Raw genomic sequence first — 21,309 nt, 5'->3', positions numbered from 1 at the left:
TCAATGATTTGGAGCAGAAGGAAGAAATAAACATTCAACCAGAACAGAATGAAGAAACAAGAATTCAAAAAAAAAAAAAAAAAAAGAGGAGAAGCTTAGGCACCTCCAGGACAATTTTAAACATTCCAATATTTAAATCCTAGGGGTTCAGAAGGAGAAGAGGAAGAGCAAGAAACTGAAAACTTATTTGAATACATAATGAAAAGAACTTCCCTAATCTGGCAGAGGAAATAGAGTTCCAGGAAGTCCAGGTAGCTCAGAGGGCCCCAAAGAAGTTGGACCCAAGGAAGCACACACCAAGGAACATCATAATTACATTAGCCAAAATTAAAGATAAGGAGAGAATCTTAAAAGCAGCAAGAGGAAAGGAGACAGTTACGTACAAAGAAGTGCCCATAAGACTATCAGCTAATTTCTCAAAAAGCAAAAAACAAAAAAAAAATCTTTCAGGTAAGAATGCGATGGAAATGAGTATTCCAAGTAATGAAAGGCAAGGACCTACATCCAAGATTACTCTATCCAAGAAAGCTATCACTTAGAATGGAAGGACAGATAAAGTGCTTCCCAGATAAGGTCAAGTTAAAGGAGTTCATCATCACCAAGTCCTTATTATATGAAATGTTAAAGCGACTTATTTAAGAAAAAGATGATCAAAAATATGAACAGTAAAATGACAACTCACAACTATCACCAACTGAACCTAAAAACAAAATCAAACTAAGCAAACTAGAATAGAAACAGAATCACAGAAATGGAGATCACATGCAGGGTTATGGGGGGGAGGTGGAGCGGGGAGAGTGAGGGAAAAGGTACAGGGAATAAGAAGCATAAATTGTAGGTACAAAATAGACAGGGAATAGTTAAGAATAGTATGGGAAGTAGAGTAGCCAAAGAACGTATATGTTACAAGCCCTGGACATGAACTAGGGTGGGGAAATGATGGGGTGGGGGACGGTGCAGGGTGGAGAGGAATCAAGGGGAGGAAAAAAATAACACAACTGTAATAGCATAATCAATAAAATATATTTTTAAAAAAATATTTAAAGTCATGAAAAGCAGGGACCTACAGCCAAAACTGCTCTACCCAGCAAAGCTATCTTTTAGAATCAAAGAGCAGATAAATAGCATCCTAGACAAGGAAAAACTAAAGTTCATCATTACCAAACCATTATTACATGAAATGTTAAAGGGACTTAGTTTAGAAAAATATCAAACTATGAACAATAAAATGGCAATAAATACATATTTATCAGCAATTAAATCTAAAAAAACAAATTAAACAAGAAAAAGAGACAGAATCATGGATAGACAGGGTTTTGATAGTTGCCAGGTGGAATGGGTGTGTGGTGGAATGGATGAAGAGGTGAGTGGATTAAGAAGTACAAACAGGTAGCCACAAAATAGCCATGGGGATGTAAAGTCCAGTGTGAGAAATGGGGTAGCCAAAGAACTTACATGTATAACCGGTGGAATGAACAATGGTGGAGGTATCACCTGAGGGAGTGGGGGATACTTGGTGGAGTGGGGCAAAGGGAGAAAAATCAGGACAACAGCATATTTAATAAAACATAATTAAAATTAAGAAAACATCAAAAACTTTTCTGCTTATGAGTATCTTGATTTTATCTTTATTCAGTTTTTTATAAAATCATATAAATTAACAACTGTAGAGGGGTGTAGAGTTGGCAGAGGTTATACTGGGATAAATAAGAGACAAAATGCAGTAAAATTTTAAAAAACATATATTATTAACTCTAAAACATATCAAGAAAATCTCCACTGCCTCACGTGTTAGCCATTTCCAGCCAGACCGGGCTCAAATGTTCTGTAACTGAGAACCCTACATTCCCCAAGACACCTTCGGAGGCTTTGGGGATTCTTAGGCCAAGTGAAAATCAAGTAAGCAACCTCACTCAACCTTTTAATTCCTCCCTAAATCCTGTTATCAGAGTCGCCTTTATCTATCTCCAGTTTCTCAATTTCCTCTTTCTTCTTCTACAGGAAACGGCTCTCATTTCCCTTCTCACGCGGGTCTTCAACCTAAGAGTCCTTTAGACTCAGTGTTTGGGGTCGGGGCCAGGGTTCCGACCGCCACCAAAATCTCCCAGTATCTTCAGAGACTCAGAAGCAGTTCCGGAAACCTTTGCGTGCCCCGATTCCAGCTCTCCCGCAGCCCGTCACTCCCCTCGGTGCCCTGCCCCTTTGGTAGGCCCGCCCTCTGAGCGACTGACCAATCCCCGGCTACGCTTTTGGGCGCGACATAGTGGCGCCCTAGGGGTTCGGTTCCCGGACGTCCGACGTTGGCGGTCCCGCCCCGCTGCGGTCTCTGCATTTTCCGGTCCCGTGGTGGAAGTTGGACTGCTTTGCGTCCTTCTGGAAAAGGTGGGCTTCCGTGGGGAAACCGACCAGGGTTTGCGTCGTCAGCCAGAAGCGGGGTGGCGGTGCGGGTTCACGAGACCGCTGTTCCCGGGTGCTGTGGCGCAGGGAAGAGCAGGGACCCAGCGCGCTTAGAGCAGCAGCACTTGAAGGGTTGCGTACGCCTTACGGGCGCGAGTTGTGGACTCCGGCCGGAGTGCTCCAGACCTATTGGGAGCCCCGCCCTGGGCGCGCTTCCAGGGGTTTCCATGGTGATGGTAAACAAGTCTCAACTGCCTCAACTACAACTGCCAAGTGCCCCGGGTTCTACCCTACTCTAGGTGTTCAAAGGGGCCACCGAGCTGCCGGATGTGAAGTAGAGCGGGAGCGTGGAGACTCGGAGCCCGAGGTGAGGGGCGGGACGAGCCGAAGGTCGGAAGCCTTACACCAGGGACCGACTGGAGACTGGGCCCGTTGGGGTTGTGGGTGGCAGGGCTGCGACTTGGAGTCCGGAGAGGCAGGATCTGAGGTCAACGGCCACCCTGGTGCTGGTCAGTGAGAGACTGGACCTCTTGCTGGTGGGGACCGAGGGTCTGAGATTTAGGGACGGAGCAGGCGGAGTCTGGGATCAAGGGCCGCACGCCCATATATCCACCTGAGGCTGAGTCCACTGGGAGTAAGGGTGGTGGGGCAGAGATTTTGTTTTGAAGGAGGTGGGCCTGAGATCAAGGGCCTTACACTCGGATAGACCTTGGGCCCGAGGTTTGGGGTTCGGAGAGGTAGGTCCTGCAGAGAGGAAGGGAAGGAGGTCCTGAACTCCCCTACCAGGCGTGAGGGCACCGGGCGAAAGTCAGAGAGGGAGTTTGTTTAAAAATAAGAGTAGCTCCACCACGTGGCTGGAAGCCCCGGGGAGTCGCTGTACTAGGGTTGGGACTGACTCCTCCCCTTCCCACGTTCCCGCTCGCCTGGCCTCCACTTTCGGTCTTTGCCGCCTTCCTCTTTTTGCGGTGTGTGAGTCCTAAGCGCCTGTCTACGTTGTCTACTGGCCGGAGAGGTATTGTGTTTGTATTTTGGCTGAACCTCTTTTTGTCGTTGTCTTTGCCTGGTGACCACACTTTTTCTGAGCGAGCTTGGTTAATCGGTTATTTCTTTTTATTTGTCTCTTTATCTTTGAATATTTGCTGATTCTTAACTCTAAGAAACTTCTGGACTCTCGGCGCTAGCGCTGCGCCCTCTGCCCCCTCTACCCTGCGTGGTTCACTGAAGGTGTCGACAGTGGCGTGGGTGACGCCGGGCAAGTCGCGGTGTCCCCACTTACCCTGGTTTTTTACAGAAACCGTTGGGAGGCCCCAAGCCCAGAAGACCCCCCCCGCCCCACCCCCATCCCCTGGGCATCTGCGCGAGTGCGGCCTGTCTCACACTGTGGCAATCGCAGCAGTTTCCTTCCCTTGGAGACCCGAGGACAAACAAACGCTTTTTCCTCTATTTTTACAACTGTTTGCTGGGTGTGGGGGGATCTTGCCTGCCCCTGTGGGGCAAGTGTGTAGTGGGAGAGAGGCCCGCGAGCTGAGGAGTGACTCTGCGTCACGACAGCTTCCTGGAACCGCGCGGGCGGGCCGTGGGCGGGAGGGGGGTGGTGGGCGGAAGTGCCACAACTTACGGTGGCGGCCTTTGCCTCTCCTGAACCTGGTGGAGCAGGGAGAATTTTGAAGGCTGTAAATAATTTTAACTCAAAATACCATCGAAACTACTGATCCTAATGTAATTCTATTACTTTCAGTCACGTTTTTAAAAGTTAACTGTTTCTGAATTTCTAGTAATGACAATACCTTGGGTTCTCCAGTTAGTCAAAAAAAATGCATTAGGCTCTGTCGGTGAGAAGTGGTGTTTTATAGATGTCTTTTCAAGATATTTTTCATTGTAAAATAAGTGAATATTGGGAGAGGGTTGCTGTATCACTAATGTTAAGCGAGTTCATCCTGTGATTTGAGGGGTCTCATGCTCCTGTATTTCTTCACATTAATTAGGTTTGCTATTTCCGTGTTGTGATCTTATTTGCTTTTTAAACTGACAAGTGACTGGTTTTTCACTTAAGAGCATTGTTACAAAGCTCCCATTAAACTATCAAGTAAAAACATGAATTGACTTCAGGGAAAAGATTGATTAAATGGACAAGTGCTTGTACATGGCCAAAACTGTGAAGGTGAGTGTGTGTGGAGACGAGGTGCCCATCAGGGTAGGTGCCTGGAAGAGCTGCGGAAATGGGAGTGGGGGGACCCTTACAGGAGATAACTTTCTGCCAACCTCCCCTCATTCTGAGCTCTGGCACTCACTCTTTTTAAAGCCACATTAATTAACCCTTACTGTGTCCATTCACCGAGCGTTTTAACATTTTCTAATCACATTCTTGAGCAGGTTATAAGGGGGTATTGATGTTATCCCCATTTTACAGATGAGGAAATGGAGACTGGGAGTCAAGAAGTCACTTGCCCAGTGGCACAACTGGGGCTAGGACTTAGATCTTTCTGACAGGGACAACTGCCAGGGCTCCTGCCCCCATCTCGTTACCCTGAACCCCAGGGTACTAGTGGAAGACAAGGCAAGGCAGAGGGAGAACCAGGCTCAGCTAAGACCAGCCTGGCTATTTTACAGCAAGCACATCCCATGGATAATAAGATTTGTATCCATAAGTCAGCTTGTATTTCTAAGGACCTTTAAAAATACAACCATGATACCATCACACCTAAAGAGATAATTCCTTAATATCAACAAATACCTAGTGTTCAGATATAACTGCTTATTTAATAAATATTTCTGTAAAGATGGTTGGTTTGAACTGGGATCCAAATAAGGTCACACTTTATGTTTGGTAGATTATATCTTTTAAATTATATTTTAACCCAAAGCAGTCCTGTCTAATAGAAATAAAAACAAGCCACATAGGTAATAATTTACTGTATATCCAAAATACTGATTACATTTTTAAATTATGTTTCTCATGTTTTCAAACCAAGCTTTCAGAATCCAGTGTACTCTTTATTACTTACAGCATGTGTTTGTACCAGCCAAGTGACTACCTTATTAGTGATGATGTAGGATGAGGTTGTTCTACATTCTTAAAACATCTTTGTTGACAAACCAGGTTGTATGTCATGTAGAGAGGTCTTTCCTCACACTGGGTTTTTTTAATTGCATTCCCATGGTGGTGTTTGAATCTCTGTATTCTGCATTTGCTGTAAAATGTCATTTACCTTTAAAGGCTGTTCTGATTCCGTTGAGATTTTTTTTTTCCTGTGGAAAGAATATTTCATTTGAGGTGCTATGTACTCCTACCAGAGGGCACGTAGTTATGTTTCTTCCCCCTTTGTGATGGTAGCAGCTGTTGATGATTATCCCTACATCCATTGTGTTGTCAGTGTTTCCAAATTAGTGGATATTTTAAGAGTTATTGTTTATTAGCAGTAACACTTCTAGAGAAAGGAAATTTTAAGATGTACTTTATAAAAGGCAGGTTACAGGCTTTATTTTTTTCTTTATGTTTATCAATGTCCTGCATAATGAACTGAATCCCTAGCATGTGCCAAAGATAATTTTTCTGGTATTATGAATTCATGGATTTTAGCATATAGGATGTGTTTTAATACACAGTAGGTTTTATTCTCTTTGCTCAATTATCTAGTTTTTGGCCAGTGGGAGCCCTTCAACTTAGTTCTTGGTTTCCTTGATTTAAGTGGATCCACCAAAGTTTAACTGGAACACTAGTAATGGGCAATTGGGTTGCTTGTAGACTTTTCCTGTTAGACCTAGTGGTGCAGTGAATAGCCTTTGTAGGTGTCTTCACCTTTTTGACTATAAGAGGTGAACCATTTAGTATTTCCACAAACAGTATTTGAGAGCGCCTACTTATTATCTACAGCTTTGCTAAGGAAATATGTTATACACATATACACAGGGAAACTTGTGTATTTTTGCCAATATGATAGGTATTTTAAATGTTATTTCACTTAAAATTTTAGTTTATCATTTATGGGTGAGATTGAGCACCATCTTTTCATGTTTAAGCTCTTTTTGTATGTATTGTTGGACATTTTCCCCATTTTTTCATTGGTATTTTTGCTTAGCTTATGTTGTTTTTAGCCATGCATAAGAGACTTGGTTTTTTAATGTAATCAGATTTTGCGATATTTTCCCATATTCTGTTTTTTTGGTCATGGTCAGACAAGTTTTCCCTACTCTCACTTTATAGAGAGATTTATCTATTTTCTATTTTTCTTTTATTATTTAGGATGTTTCTTAGCATTTCTCCTAAAACATGAACAATTCTTAACTCATTTTGCCTTCATTAATATGACAGTGTGACAAATTTCAATGAAGATTAACTTTGAAATGATGAACTACAATTACATTCTGAAATAAACCCAACTTGGTCATGATGTAATATTGCTTTATGTATTGCTGGATTTAGTTGGCTAATAATTTATTTAGTATTTTTTCTTCTGAGTTCTTTAGCTTGGGTAACTTGATAAACTAATTCTAAAACTGGAAATGGAAAACCAATTCCGTACATCAAAATGTAAAAATTCAGATGCAAACAGCTTTATAAGCTGTAAAAAATCCATGTGGTGTCGGGCTAGGAAAAAGTTCTCTTAAAACAGGAACTAAACAGTGATAATTACAGGCAGGCAGGGAGATGAGAGACGAGAATGAAAAATTCTAAACTCCTTTTAGCTTTCCCCTGACAGTATACATTCCTTTAAAAAAATCCTTACCTGGTACAAATTTTACAAATTCCTATCACACTCTTATTTTAGCATATTTTAATACATTTTGATTAACTCAGTACACCCAAAACATTTCAACATGTTATCAGCATTTTAAAATTGAAAGATTTTACATTCTTGTGTGTGTGTATACACATATGTGTGTGTGTATATATTCTCTTCATTTATTTTTAGAGAGAGAGAAGGGAATGAGAAAAATAGGGAAACATCAATATGGGGTTGCCTCTCAGGGGTCCACTATTGGGGACCCAACCCACAACCCAGGCATGGGCCCTGACTGGGGATCGAACCTGTGACCCTTTGGTTTGCAGGCTGGCAGTCAGTCCACTAAGCCACACCAGCCAGGGCTACATACTTGTTCTAATCTTTGCAATTCAGTATGCATTTTATCCAGCACATCTCAATATGTTCTTGCCACATTTCAAGTGCTCAGTAGCCACTTGAGGCTAGTGACCACCGTATTTTTATTCTCTGTACCTTTTTTTTTTTTTTTCCCAAAGCAGCCTCTTTCTATACTTTAAATGTCGGGATTTCACCAACACATGCCTTAGGTTGTTTCTTTAAAATGTCTGTTGGGAACTACACAATTTATCTTAAGCCAGGAAAGTGTCCTTCCATTCTTTATCAGTTTTCCAAAACTTTGTCTTGCCTCCACTTGCTTCTTTTTCTCCTGAGGTCTTTGTTATTCATGTCATTTCTCATGTCCCATGTTATATTTAATGACTTCCAAATTCCATATCCCCCCCCCTTATTTCTATATATTTTTTGAGATTCTTTTTGGTTTTCCAGGCCATTGTCCTTTCCTTCAATTCATTACTTTTAAATTGGAAACTCAATTTTTAGAACATACCAGAAAGTTTTTTTAATTCTCTAATTATTTGAAAGTGCTTGCTGTTTCTTTTATTGATTGGTACTTATTCATTGCTATTTTATCCCCTTTGAGTTTTTTCTGTTAAGATATTTATGGTTTTGCCCAGCACTTCTTGTTCTTGAAAAATGCTGTTCTAAGCTGTTTTCCTGTGTGTGGTATTCTTTCTGGATGCTGGAAGCCCCTCTCAAGTATGTTGTGTTCTTTTCCTCCTCTTGTCTGTTTCTCACTCTCCCAGGACAATGTGTTGTGGTGCCTAAGCAACTGCAAGCATTGAGCACAAGGTATCTGCTCTCCACTGAGCTCCAGGAGGAAGTTCTTAGGCCCCCTGCAGGACACCTTCTAGGGGAGGCTATGGGCATATACTGCAGTGATCTCCCTGGAGACCATAAGTGTAACCCACAGGCCTCCTGAGGCCTTCTGCCCAGCTCTATAATCTGACTACTTGCCCACCCCAGAGGCTTACTTGCTTTCAGGGAGAGAACTACAGGAAAGTTAGTGGGGGCAAGTAATTGGGAGATTATCTTCTTAGCAATTGTATTTTCTTTAGCAAACTATCTACCCCACCCCCATTTCTTAGCTAGGCTAGAATCATATTTTCTACTATGGGGTGAGCAATAATACTAATTAATACAGGTGATGAACTCCCCTCAACTGAGAATGGATTTTATCTTTAGCAATGGAAGTCGAATCGTTTTTTTTTTATGAAAAACATCTAATATATATATATATATATATGTATTTTTTCTCTGCAAAATGAAATCAGTAGTATGTATCAGTGATTTTCAACCAGTGTGCTGCAAGAATTTTTAAACATGCAATAACCAGCTAGTCAGGGACACTAACCTCTTTTCCCATATATTGTCAAATTAAAAAATGACAACAGCCACCACAATAGACATCTGGTGTGAATAAATCAAAATTATACCTTTTGGGGGGTGCCATGGGATTTTAGTACTGTAATTAGTTTGTGTGCCATGAGATGAAAAAGGTTGAAAAATCATTGATATAGATCAGTGACTGTCCCATATGGTACCTGTTAGCCACATGTGGCTTGTAAGCACTTGAAATGTGGCCAGTGCAAATTGATCGGGACTGTAAGTGTAAATATACACAGGATTTTAAGATTTAGTATGAAAAAATTGTGAAATGTATCAATTTTCATATAGATGGTATGTTTAATCTTTTTGGTTATATGAAATTACTGAAATTTAAAAGTATGTAGAGAGCAATGGTTGCTTGTTCTGTTGGACAATAATTTATCCCTTATGGTAACTTAAATACAAGCATTATAGATATAATTTACCTCACAGCACATATACTATTTTTGCTCTTAAGTTAACACAGCTTTTGAGAAATAAAGACTGAGGGAAAACAGTATATTACTTCATACTTAGGTATACTAAGTACTCTAAAGGGCCTAATAGTTAAAAGATAATAAAAAGCAGCTTTCCTATTGTTTACAGATGACATACACCCTTTGATGGATAAAAATGTAGTAGTAGCAATAAACACTTGAAATGTTAATAATGCATTTAATGATTTATCTACTCCCTCTGTCTTAGGTAGCTTTGTGTTTTAAATGTGGCATGTTTTGCAAATTAGGTAAGAGTTTTCACCCTTAAGGTGCATGAGCTCTTTGAAATTTTAGGCACAATTTCATTTCGTGTCTGCATTTTTTTTTTAAGAAGTTGGTTCAGACCTGCATCTCAAGTTAGTTCCTGACAGCAAGAAATACTTAAAAGCCACTAAGCTGGGGCTTTACATTGCTGGCTTGGAAAAGACTTGAGGTTTCCAATATAATTTCTAGTAGAGCAAGAAACCATGACAGATAGGGGTCTGGGTTCTGCTCACATACTATTCTCTTGAGAGGCAATTGTTTCTTCCTCAGAACTATCTGCCTCAAGTGAAAAACAGACATGAGCAGCAGAAATGATATCTAAAATTCTCTTGTGGGTTTCATAAGAAAATACAAAGATTAAAAGGGTTTATCACAAAATAAAAGACTTACGCAGAGCAACCAAAATCAAAACATCCTGGCAAAGGGTTGCATTTTAAAATTATAAAGAATTTGAGCAAACATCCAGGGGGAATAAGTAGGATAATATATTGTACAAAAAAAAAGAGTAATATGGTCTTCTAGCTTCTACTTTGAAACTTTAGCTACCTATGCATGGCTTCTGGTCTGCCAGAATGGAACCCCAATGTAAGTTAATCCCCATTTCCTAGTTTTTAGTCATTTCAGAATTTGTCATCAGACATGTATTTCTTTATTGTCTGTTTCTCACTTTACACAGGATGGCTAGGTTTTGAATCCTATCAACTAGTTTCAACAATTAACAATTATGGACAGTTTTTTCCTGTATCTTCCATCTACTTCACTCAGATAGTTTTGAAGCAAATCCCAGTCATCACACTATTTCATTCACAAATACTTCAAAGTGCATTTCTAAAATATAAAATACAAAACTAACTCTAAAAACTATTTTTATTGTTCACTGTTCTTCGGACCTGCATCTTGTATAAGTGCACAGTATATCTATCTGGGTTAATGAATGACTCTCAGCTTGGTTAATTTTATCTACTGCACATTTCTCAAGTCCTTTCACATGCTTCAGTTTTCACCACAATGTTTCTGTTTCAGGGTACCATTAATTCCTCCAAAACTTCTCTAATTTCTTCCCATGCATCTGTTCTTACCATTCAATTTTCAGACAGCAGCTAGACTGTTTTGTTAAAAGCAGAAAGTAGAATACATTTTGTAATGCAGAATATAATTAGAAACAATTACATGACTTCCCATTGGCCTTTGAATTAAGTCCAAAATACCCAACCAGACCTATGGAGGAAGGATCTCCCTCTGTTTTCTTCCTTTATTAAGCTTAGCCCTATTGCAGGTGTTTTTCTGGTGCCTTCTGTCTCGGCACACCAGGCTCCCCTGTGTATTCTGTATTTGTTCCTTCACTGGCAGGAACCACTATCATGATTAATCAATTATTAACACACACCTTACCGGTTTCACCAACCTGTTAACCAACTGCAACAAACACATTCAAATAAAATAAGTGAGAAAATGCATGCCAGTCATACGAATTACCAAGCATATACTTAGAAGAGGATTTTAAGAAGCAAAATAAATGCTTATGAAGCAGTCAAGGTACCCATTTATGCCATGTAGAGATGTGCTTTCCAAAAATAGGCCAATTTTGTTTTACTTCTCTTGAATGTGAGTTTGTTGTGTCTGTTTCTCACTTTACATGGGATAACTAGATTTTGAATCCTATCACCCAGCTTCAACAATTAACTAATGATGGACAGTTTTTCTGTACATCTCCATCTACTTCACTCAGATAATTTTGAGGCCAATCTCAGCTATCACACCATTTCATCTACAAATATTTCAAAGTGCATTTCTAAATATTCCTTTGGTTTTTAAACATAACTACAACCTAAAGTAAATATTTTGTAACACATTTGTAGTCAAACGTCTTAAATTGTCTTAGTGTTTACTCGTTTGTTTGGCTCAAGAGACATGTATTTTATGTATTGTGAATCCTTGCTAAGTCTCTTAAATGTCTTGTATCAATGTCCTCTTGTTTTTTTTCCTTTGGAGCTAGTATGTTGAAGAAGAGTTGATTCATTTGGTTTTTTTTTTTTATATAGTTGCCTATAGTCTGGCTTTACAGACTGCATCACCATATTCTCCCCTATTACCTTCCTCTTTCCCTATAAATCCTACAATTTGGTAATTATCTTTAGATTTTTAAGACTTTAATCAGATGTATTTCTGAGTAATCACCCTTTTTTAGTTTTTAAATACTAACTTTTTATAGTTAACATGACTCTTAAAGTCACAGCAACTAGTTACAATTAAAATTCTATGATTCCTGATACAAAATAATTCAGTCAACTGCTCACATAACTGCAGTTGCCTTGTAATTGTTTTCCATTGTATTCATTTGAATTAGGATTAAAAGGTTCATAAAATGTAATTCCTTGGTAGGCATGAAGTTGAAGAATTGCGTTTTAATCTTTTAAAAACTATTCAAACTATTTAATGAGGTTAAATCTACAAAACAAGGTACCTGTATATGCACTAGTTCCCGTTCTAAATTTTTCCTGCCTTCAGAGATTTTTTTTTTCTTTCAACGGTTTCTCCTTCCACATAACCTTGTCTACCCTCCCCTCCGCTGGTACTCTGGACTTTTCCCCACACTGGCACCTTTCCTCAGAACTGAGAACAGTCTTCCTCGTTGCCTTTCTTCCCTCCTCCTCCCACTTCCTGCCTCGGCCAACCCGCGCGGGCCGCTGGGCCGCACCTGCTGGACGCGTTTCCATTGGTGACATCTTGGCGGGTCGGTCGGTGGCACTTCCTCCTTTACACCCCGTGACCTACGTCCGGCTCGCCGCCCTCCCAGTCACGCGGCCTCAGCCTTCGGGACACAACCCCGCGCGCAGGCCTTCCGGACTTCAAGACCCCAGACCAGTCGTGGTGAGCCGCTGCTTGCGGACGACCCCCCACCCCCCTTGCGTTTCCACTCCCCATCCATGTGGTTGGGGCAGTTCTTCCCCACTTCCTCGCCCCTTTTTTTTCTTCCCCATCGCTGTCCCTGGAACTTTCTCCCCACCCCAGGAAGTACCCCAAGTCGAGCCTGCCCCGGGGCCTGCCAGCTCTCTGTGGGTCCCGGGAACTCTTCTAGGGCTTCCTAGGAGGCCCGCTTGGATCAGGAACTCTGCCTCCTCCCCGTCCCCTCCACCCGCCCTTCTTAGGCTAGGCCAAAGAAGCCTAGCGAGAGAAGTCTTAATCTTTTTAACCAACCCTCGGCAGGCCCGAGAATTTCTTCCTGGTGTACCCGCGAGACCTCCGACGCGGAGAAGCCCCTCCCACCGCCGGCCCTGGCGGCCTAGGCCTGTACCCTCCTGTACCCTGTTCCTCCACCACCCCACCCCCACACGTCCCGGGGAGCGGTTCTCCGCCAGCTCTTCCCCAACCGTAGCTCGCTCCGCCCCGGAAGCGGCCGCAGCGCCCGCCCAGGCTCTGGATGGGGGGCTTTGGGGTCCGGCTTTACGCCCTGGTAGGCCGACGGAGGCTGTCGGAGCACCAGGTGGAGGCGGAGGGAATTCCTCTCCTTGTTCCGGGGTCGCGTTGCTCCGGGAGATACACGTCCGGAATTGCTTCTACGCTTCCCGCCGAAATCGCTGTGACGCGGCCTTGGCGGCTGGCTGCGCTTGGGCCTCGGACTAAGTTGTACCCGTAACCAGACAGTTTCGATTTCAGGTTAATAACAGAAGGAGATGCACCTGGAGATTCCCCAGAGCTCTCTGCGTTTTTAAGCGTCGGGTGGATTTGGGGTCCTTTGGCTGTAAACCACGATCGCTTGATGTAAATAGAAATCGGCCCTGCTTCCTTCAGCGGTAAGTCTTAAAGCGGAAACGTCAACCATGTGTCCCTGAGGCGGCATCTTCCGCGGGCTGAAATTTAGAAGTAGAACTTTTATGAGTAATTGCGACATCCAGGACAACCTGGCTGTTCGCGCGCTGCCAGCTGTAGCTTAAAACTCATTTGAAACGAAGGTGAAAATGCTCCTCGGGTCTCATTGGCACAAGACTGAAGGAGGGGAAAGCCGGGCTTCCACCTGAGTTCCTGTCCCGGAACCTTCGAGAAGATGGGAGGTGGGGTTTAAGCCGCCCTGTTTACCACATAGATAAACCTAATCTGCCTTAGTCCGCTAGGGCACACCCAGTTTATCTTGATTGGATCTGCTTGAATCCGAATTAGATCCTGTCTAACCAGTAATGAGGAACACATTCAGGAGAGTCCAGATAATATTGTTTTAAATTGTAGCAATTTACGTTTATGTGGGGGTTTTTCCAAGTAGTATCTCATGGCAATCACAAAAGGCTAGTAAGACAAGGCAAATATTACCTGTAACACACAGGCTTAACGGAATTGACTTTACCAGTGTCCAAAACTAACGATGTAGACATGTTCAGCCCTATCACATGGAAATGAGCAATGGTAGTAATGATGATTTTCCTGTTGAAAAGCTTATTTCAATATTTCCTCTCTTTACTATTTCTCAGTAAATTAAAAGATGAATGTCAGGTCTCAAGAAGTGAAATTACCGAATAAAATTGGGAAAGAAATTCTTGAGTGTCTCCACCCTGCCACCCAGGGATGTTTATAAATTACAAACCCTATTGAACGATTTCTAGCAAACTTCTTCTGGAGTCTATCCCAGTGACGATTGGCTGCCCTGGCCCTACCCTTCCCGGGACTGCTTTTGTACCTCCCTCACCCTCAATGTTTAAATTTTGTTACTGCCATTCTAGTTTTGTGTATAGAAACTCTGGAATTTGAGTTGTCTACTCTGGGCAAGTGGGAATGCCCCTGGTGGTGTTATCCCATGAAAACGTAGATATCTTAAATGCTTGGGGGTGGGCCCGGTGTGTATTTCAATTAGGATAGCCCCCAGCCCTGCTTTGTTTTGGGAAGAAGACAGCTCTGAACCCAGGCCAGCCCTGTGGCCTGCTCTGGTTGCTCTGGTAAGTGCTTGGGCACTGAGGCAAGACGGCGATATCTCTTTTTTAGGACAATTTGTACCTACCAGGAGTGTCTCCGACTGTTGGATCTCTCCCTTGTTCTTTAAGGTGAGCTATTTTAAGAAAAGTAATTTCTCAATTTACAAATACAAATAGAGGAATGTGAAGTAAAGGATGTATTTGTCACTATCTTTAAATCTAACATTTAGCAGAGCTAAGCTCTTTAGAGTTTAAATGTCTTATGTACTGTTAAGTCTCTACAAATAATCAAAATATAGAGGATTCTGAAGGTAAAAGGTGAGAGTTTTACTTTTTTGTGGTGTTAAATTGCATAATTATAATGAAATGTCCTGTTCTTCTATGCTTCCTGCATGTCTTTCTCAGACTAAATAAACTGCCATATTCTAGAGGGAGATACTGACCCACCCTCACCCGGGCCATCCGTTAAATTAATCCATTGCTCATCTCCAGCCTGTTGTGCCAGGGCGTTGGGCAACAGTGATAGAACAGACACATCCTGTCCCTGGGACTCCCGATGTACTTTTGAAGACACATTTTAAACAGATCACAGGAAACATGCTCTGGGGGCATAGAATCATAAGATTTAGTTTGTAGCAGGGGAAGATGTTTTGAAACAGTGGGATATTTGAGCTAAGGCTTTAGGATTAGTATGATTTCGCTAGAGAAGAAGGTTGGGTAGAATATGTTTGAAGAGAATTACCATGTGTGTTGATTATCAAGGGAGCAGAGAGCCTGGCACATTCTAGGCACAGGAACAAACAGGAAGTTTTAAAATGGTGGGGATGATAGGAGCTGAATAGTGTTTAAGGCCAAAGTTGTAAGATCTTAGAACCCCTTAGTCCTGTGGTTTGTTTGCCAATGAAAACTTGGAATGGGAGAGTACATAAAGTAACCTTAACAGGACACTAGCTGCAGATTGGGTTGCAATAAGGGCCAGCTGTTAATGCTTAAAGAGCTTTAAGAACCAGTTCCAAGTATCCTGGAATGGGCTATTAGTATGGGAACTAGAAATAATGAGGGCAATGCAAAAAGAAAATGACAGTTGTCATTCATATGAAGGAATTACCGAGCTTATAAAAGAATTAACTCTTTCTTGTATTCACATCTATAAATCTACTTTTCCCACGCCTGTAGAACTGTAAAAAGACTTTATTACAAGAGTCACTAACTAGGGCTTATGGGTGTGGTTAGGGTGGACAATGGGATCACCTGAGAGAAATAATTCATTGGAATTTGAGACCTTGAGAGGCCTCATTTATTACACCGAATATTTAAATTCTGAAAATAATGATGGGTCAAAACATAATTTGGCAATAATTTGTTTTTTTCTGCTACTAGTGCAGTTGAGTGTTTCATATATTTGTTACAAATTTGCTCTGTTTGGTGGGGGCAGCACTTAAATTACCTAACATGCTTTCTGGTTTATCCTTTTCTACTAATAGGCCCACATTTCTTTGAAATGCATCTCTTAGGACTAATTTTAATGTCTATTATTATACTTAATGTGAAATGACACTTCCATTAAACATTTAATTTCCATATATCTACATGTATACATTTTGAGCATTGACCACTAAAAATATACTTTTGGCTCTTAATATATTTGGGCCCTGGCCAGGTAGGTAGCTCAGTTGGTTAGAGCTTCATCCTGATGTGCAAAGGTTGTGGGTTCGATGCCTGGTCAGGGCACATACAAAATCAGCCTGGCCAGGTGAATGCATAAATAAGTGGAACAACAAACAAATTCATGTCTCTTTCCCACACCCTCTCTCCACCTCTGTAAAAAAAATATATATATATATATATATATATATATTTGTCTCTTAACGCATATATTGCTATCTGATGGTTCGATTCCTACTCTTCAGAAAATTTCCCTTCCAGTTGTATTTGACCTTTCTCTATTTTATCTTGAACTCTGTGCTAGATGCCACATGCATTTTATGACATCCTATGAGAGGGGTACCTCTCACTGTCTAAGGAGTTCATTTTCTTTAAATCCTTCAACCAAAATGTAGCAGTAAATGTGTGTACTTTTATTTATATGTGAACCTGAGAAGCTTATTTGATTTCCTCATTTGTAGTGCACATAACTAATATTCTGTTGATGGACTTTTCTGGATATGACTTCAGTTTGGTCTCACTTTGTTTGATTTGACACATCATGTGTTTTTACTTCTGTAGTGCTGAAGAATCTCACAGGACCTCTTATAAACGAGCTACCAAATTTCAGCATGAAAAGTACCTGGAATAAATATATAACAAGAAAATGCCCTTGCTCAACCTGACTAATACTTAGATTACTCTCTGTTCAATGTACCAAGTTACACTATTCTCCTGCCTTTTACTTTAGCAATGCAATATAATACATCTCATCTCTTTTCTTCTAGTTCTGCTTCCCCTTGCTGTTTCTGAATATTGCCTCAATTGATTATCTTGTCTTCTCTTCTAGAACTTACAATAATTGACTATTAGAATTTGTAGATTTTTTACATTATTAAAGCTTCTAGATCACTGTATTTCTCTTCAGATTTTATTCTACATTCGACATAACTTTCTCAGTCGTCGTAGTATGCATTTTTTGGAAGACATGGAAATGACTGTTAGCTCAAATGTATTTGTGTATTTTCAACCTCAGCTTACTCCCTCATATGTGAAAGGGAGAAAACTGTATTTACTGAATGTTCTTGTTATAAATATGAAAGGAAAAATTATGTAGTTTTTGCTTTCTTTTCAGCCACAAAAAGCACCAGCTGAGCTTGTTTGAAGTCTGCCCTGTCAAGTGTCCATGATGCTGGGCCCTGAGGGAGGTGAAGGCTTTGTGGTCAAGCTCCGTGGCCTGCCCTGGTCCTGCTCTGTTGAGGATGTGCAGAATTTCCTCTCCGGCTGCATAATTCATGATGGGGTCGCAGGCATTCATTTCATCTACACTAGAGAAGGCAGGCAGAGTGGTGAGGCTTTTGTTGAACTTGAATCAGAAGATGATGTGAAAATGGCCCTTAAAAAAGACAGGGAAAGTATGGGACACCGGTACATTGAGGTGTTCAAGTCCCACAGAACTGAAATGGATTGGGTGTTGAAGCACAGTGGTCCAAACAGTGCTGACACCGCCAATGATGGCTTCGTGCGGCTTCGAGGACTCCCGTTTGGATGCACCAAGGAGGAAATTGTTCAGTTCTTCTCAGGGTTGGAAATCGTGCCAAATGGGATCACACTGCCTGTGGACCCCGAGGGCAAGATTACAGGGGAAGCCTTTGTGCAGTTTGCTTCACAGGAGTTAGCTGAGAAGGCTCTAGGGAAGCACAAGGAAAGAATTGGGCATAGATACATTGAAGTGTTCAAGAGTAGTCAGGAAGAAGTTAGGTCATACTCAGATCCCCCTTTGAAGTTTATGTCTGTACAGCGGCCAGGGCCCTATGACCGCCCAGGCACAGCCAGGAGGTATATTGGCATAGTTAAGCAGGCAGGCTTGGAAAGGATGAGGTCTGGTGCCTATAGTGCAGGCTATGGGGGCTATGAGGAATATAGTGGCCTCAGCGATGGCTACGGCTTTACCGCTGACCTATTTGGAAGAGACCTTAGTTACTGTCTCTCTGGAATGTATGATCACAGATATGGAGATGGAGAATTTACTGTCCAGAGTACCACTGGACATTGTGTCCACATGAGGGGGCTGCCATACAAAGCCACAGAAAATGACATTTACAATTTCTTCTCCCCTCTCAACCCTGTAAGAGTCCATATTGAGATTGGCCCTGATGGAAGAGTGACGGGTGAAGCTGATGTTGAGTTTGCCACTCATGAAGAAGCTGTGGCAGCTATGTCCAAAGACAGGGCCAACATGCAACATAGATACATAGAACTTTTCTTGAATTCCACAACAGGAGCTAGCAATGGGGCATACAGCAGCCAGATGATGCAAGGAATGGGGGTGTCTGCCCAGTCTACTTACAGTGGCCTTGAGAGCCAGTCTGTGAGTGGCTGTTATGGGGCTAGCTACAGTGGCCAGAATAGCATGGCTGGATATGACTAATTTTGTAGTGCATTTGAGTTATTTTAAATTTTCATAGGCAGTCAAGCAGTGAAAAGCAGTTATTACTCTAGAAAAAGCTATGGGATCCATTTTGCACCATGAGTTTGTGAAATCTGGATTAAAAAATTACCTCTTCAGTGTTTCCTCATTCAAACTTCTGGTATGTGATATTGAGTAAAATTATTTTCAGCTTTTTTCAGTATTTTGGTAGTGTACTTCAGGTTGATGTTATCTGAGTTCAGTAGTTTTAAGTACATCAAATGTGGATCTTTACACATCACAGTGAACACATTGAAGAGATGTGATTTTTGGGAAACTCAAGGTGCTAGATCCCTAATTCAAAGAGGAGCATTTCTCATGTTTGTTCATTCTAGTTTGTTTTTCATTTAAAATCTTTTAGGTTAAGTTTAAGCTTTTTAAAAGTTAGTTTTGAAAATTGAGACACATTACTAATACTGTAGGAATTGGTGAGGCCTTGACTTAAAACTTACTTTATTGTGATTTCCTTTTGGGTGTATTTTGCTAAGTGGAATTTGTTAAGTTTTTGTTAACTAAACTTTTTTCTTAAATAAAGACTTTTTCACAACGACTGGTATAGACTGTCTGCTCACCAAAAAGTATCAAAACAACTGGGTAATTGAAGAGAATTCATTTGAATGTTGTATTTTAGTGTGAATTTTAAAATAATTTAACATCAAATTTTCCTTATATTTCTACAAGGATGCTAAATCTAAAAGGCAGCTTTTAAAAGTATTAAGTGTATATGGGTTGTAGAAATGATGACTAGAAACATCCCAAAAAGTAGGAAAACAGAAGCACATAGCCCCAGCCTCCTGTGAATTTTGTGCTCTTTTCAGCCCTCTGGTCATCCATTTTTCATAGCTGGAGCATCTTAGTTTTGAATGCCGCATATGTTACAAGTCGTGTTTTAGGGGGGGTTTTGTTTGTTTTTTATGTAAAATGTGCTGTTAAAACATTGCTTTTTTTAAATCTCTAATGGTTATTTCTATAGGGTACACTCCTGGGTTAGCAATTACAGGCTATTACAAGAAATATATAATATCAAGCTTTTAGACCTATCTCCAGAATTGTTTAAAAATTGTCATCTGCCCAGCAGTGTAAAGTAGCATCCAAATTCCAGGCAGCTCTGCACATGGCATATTACCATCACTCTTTATGAAATGCACTAAATAAAACCAAGATGCTAAAATGTGAATGGAGTTCATTTTTAAAACAGCACAGACTTTGCTTGATAGCTGCTATTGGTAATTTTCCCAAGTTTTTTATCTTATTTGTCTTTAATAGGCCACATTTCCTAGTTTCACCAATTTAAGGATCATCTGGTATCTTTATTTCAAAGGACTGTCCTCATTTACAGGAAAAATATTCTTTGATTAAGCCCCCAGGAGTTTATTAAATAAGTACATAGGTAGACTGGAGTCTTTTCTTTGCTCCAGTCTTTCCTGATGTAGTTGAGTTTACAGGCCTACCTTACCTGCTGTCCTTGTCATTAGTATTCTGCAGACTCAGGGCAGCAGCCTCACCCAGGAATACTGAAGTACCAGAACATGGGTGGGACTATGAAGATTCAAAGAGTGGGTAGTGTGAGAAATCTGGAGCTTTTCTAGACCATTTACACAGGGTCTGCCTGTAAATGGGCCCGCCATGGCTCCAAGTTTCAGGCAGCAGTCTACCACAGAAAGCAGAGGTCTGGGTTGTGAGGAAGACTCAAACCCCAGCAAAGCACCTAGGAGCTCTCTAAATGTTTAGTGACAATCTACGATTCTGTGGAAGACAAGGACATTCACAAACCCTGTAAAACTGCTAAGTTTTGAGTCCAAGTCTGGACTCCAATAACCTCAGATGGGGATGTGCTAGAAGACCCTCAATCCCAAGGTGATCCTGAGATCTTCCAGCAGCAATGACCCCTCTTATTAGGAGGTTTTGGAGGCCTCACCTAAAGTAGGTGACCTGTAAACTGATTTCTGTCCCCTGAATCTAGGAACTCAGATCAGCTTGCCACCTGTCCTATGGCCCACGAGCTGAGTTAATTTGTTAGCAGGGAACCCCAATTAAGAAAAGTAGAATCTCACCCAACCAGAAAAAAACTAGTACAAAATGTTATTTCAAGTTCTGTCCAAAAAAAAAAGAAATTTTCAAATTTGCCTTGGCCTGCCTGCACAATTGAAATATTTAGCCCTATTAGAAGAAAACTGCTGACCTGTGTTCTAGAATATGTTATCAGGACTGACCATGGTATAGGAGGGAGAGCTGCCACTCCACAAGGAAGTGGCTGTGTTACCAGAAAAACTGGTATGTATGGATAGGACTCGGCATCCGGGGAGTAGCTTGATGCTATATAGACCAGGGGTATCAAACTAATTTTCACCTAGAGCCACATTGGAGTTGTGCCTTCAAAGGGCCGAAAGTAATTTTAAGACTGTAAATGCAACTACTTAACTAGAGGCAAGGAGCTCGGTGCTGCTGCCAGGTAGATACTTGGAGGGCCAGGTTTGGCCTGTGGGCCTTGTGTTTGCCTGTGCTCTAGACCAAGGGGTTGAGTATAAAATGGTTATAGGATATCTTATGACTCAGGATTGACTAAAATGATCTACTGGAGTTGACCTTCAAGCTGAAAGACAATGCCTCTGGGAGAGATGCTGGGTTTTGAAAAGATGTCAAGGGACCTATGTGGGCATGCTAGGAAA

The 21,309-nt window shown here is 41.3% G+C and overlaps 1 protein-coding gene across 5 annotated transcripts; it reads left to right on the top strand.

The window, feature by feature from the left end:
* Window positions 1-2,229: 2,229 nt before the first annotated feature.
* Window positions 2,230-19,190, top strand: HNRNPF (heterogeneous nuclear ribonucleoprotein F). 5 transcript variants are annotated; one of them, XM_045841834.1, is made up of 5 exons: window positions 2,342-2,382; window positions 2,697-2,764; window positions 13,283-13,419; window positions 14,597-14,655; window positions 17,306-19,190. In XM_045841834.1, the coding sequence occupies exon 5, from the start codon at window positions 17,357-17,359 to the stop codon at window positions 18,599-18,601; it is 1,245 nt and encodes a 414-aa protein (XP_045697790.1). In that variant the 5' UTR covers window positions 2,342-2,382; window positions 2,697-2,764; window positions 13,283-13,419; window positions 14,597-14,655; window positions 17,306-17,356; the 3' UTR covers window positions 18,602-19,190. The 5 variants fall into 5 exon arrangements, with proteins under 5 accessions (XP_045697787.1, XP_045697790.1, XP_045697789.1 ...); XM_045841831.1 differs by lacking the exon at window positions 2,697-2,764 and having other exon boundaries at window positions 2,230-2,382; XM_045841833.1 differs by lacking the exon at window positions 2,342-2,382 and having other exon boundaries at window positions 2,392-2,764.
* Window positions 19,191-21,309: the final 2,119 nt, after the last annotated feature.

Source organism: Phyllostomus hastatus, unplaced genomic scaffold (genome assembly GCF_019186645.2).
Source record: "Phyllostomus hastatus isolate PE091 unplaced genomic scaffold, TTU_PhHast_1.1 phas_contig_38, whole genome shotgun sequence".
NCBI classification, from domain to species: domain Eukaryota; kingdom Metazoa; phylum Chordata; class Mammalia; order Chiroptera; family Phyllostomidae; genus Phyllostomus; species Phyllostomus hastatus.
This window is presented reverse-complemented; position numbering and strand designations above follow the sequence as displayed.

Coding starts and splice junctions, on each gene's coding strand:
- HNRNPF (XM_045841831.1), top strand. CDS start 17,357: ATGATGCTGGGCCCTGAGGGAGGTGAAGGCTTTGTGGTCAAGCTCCGT.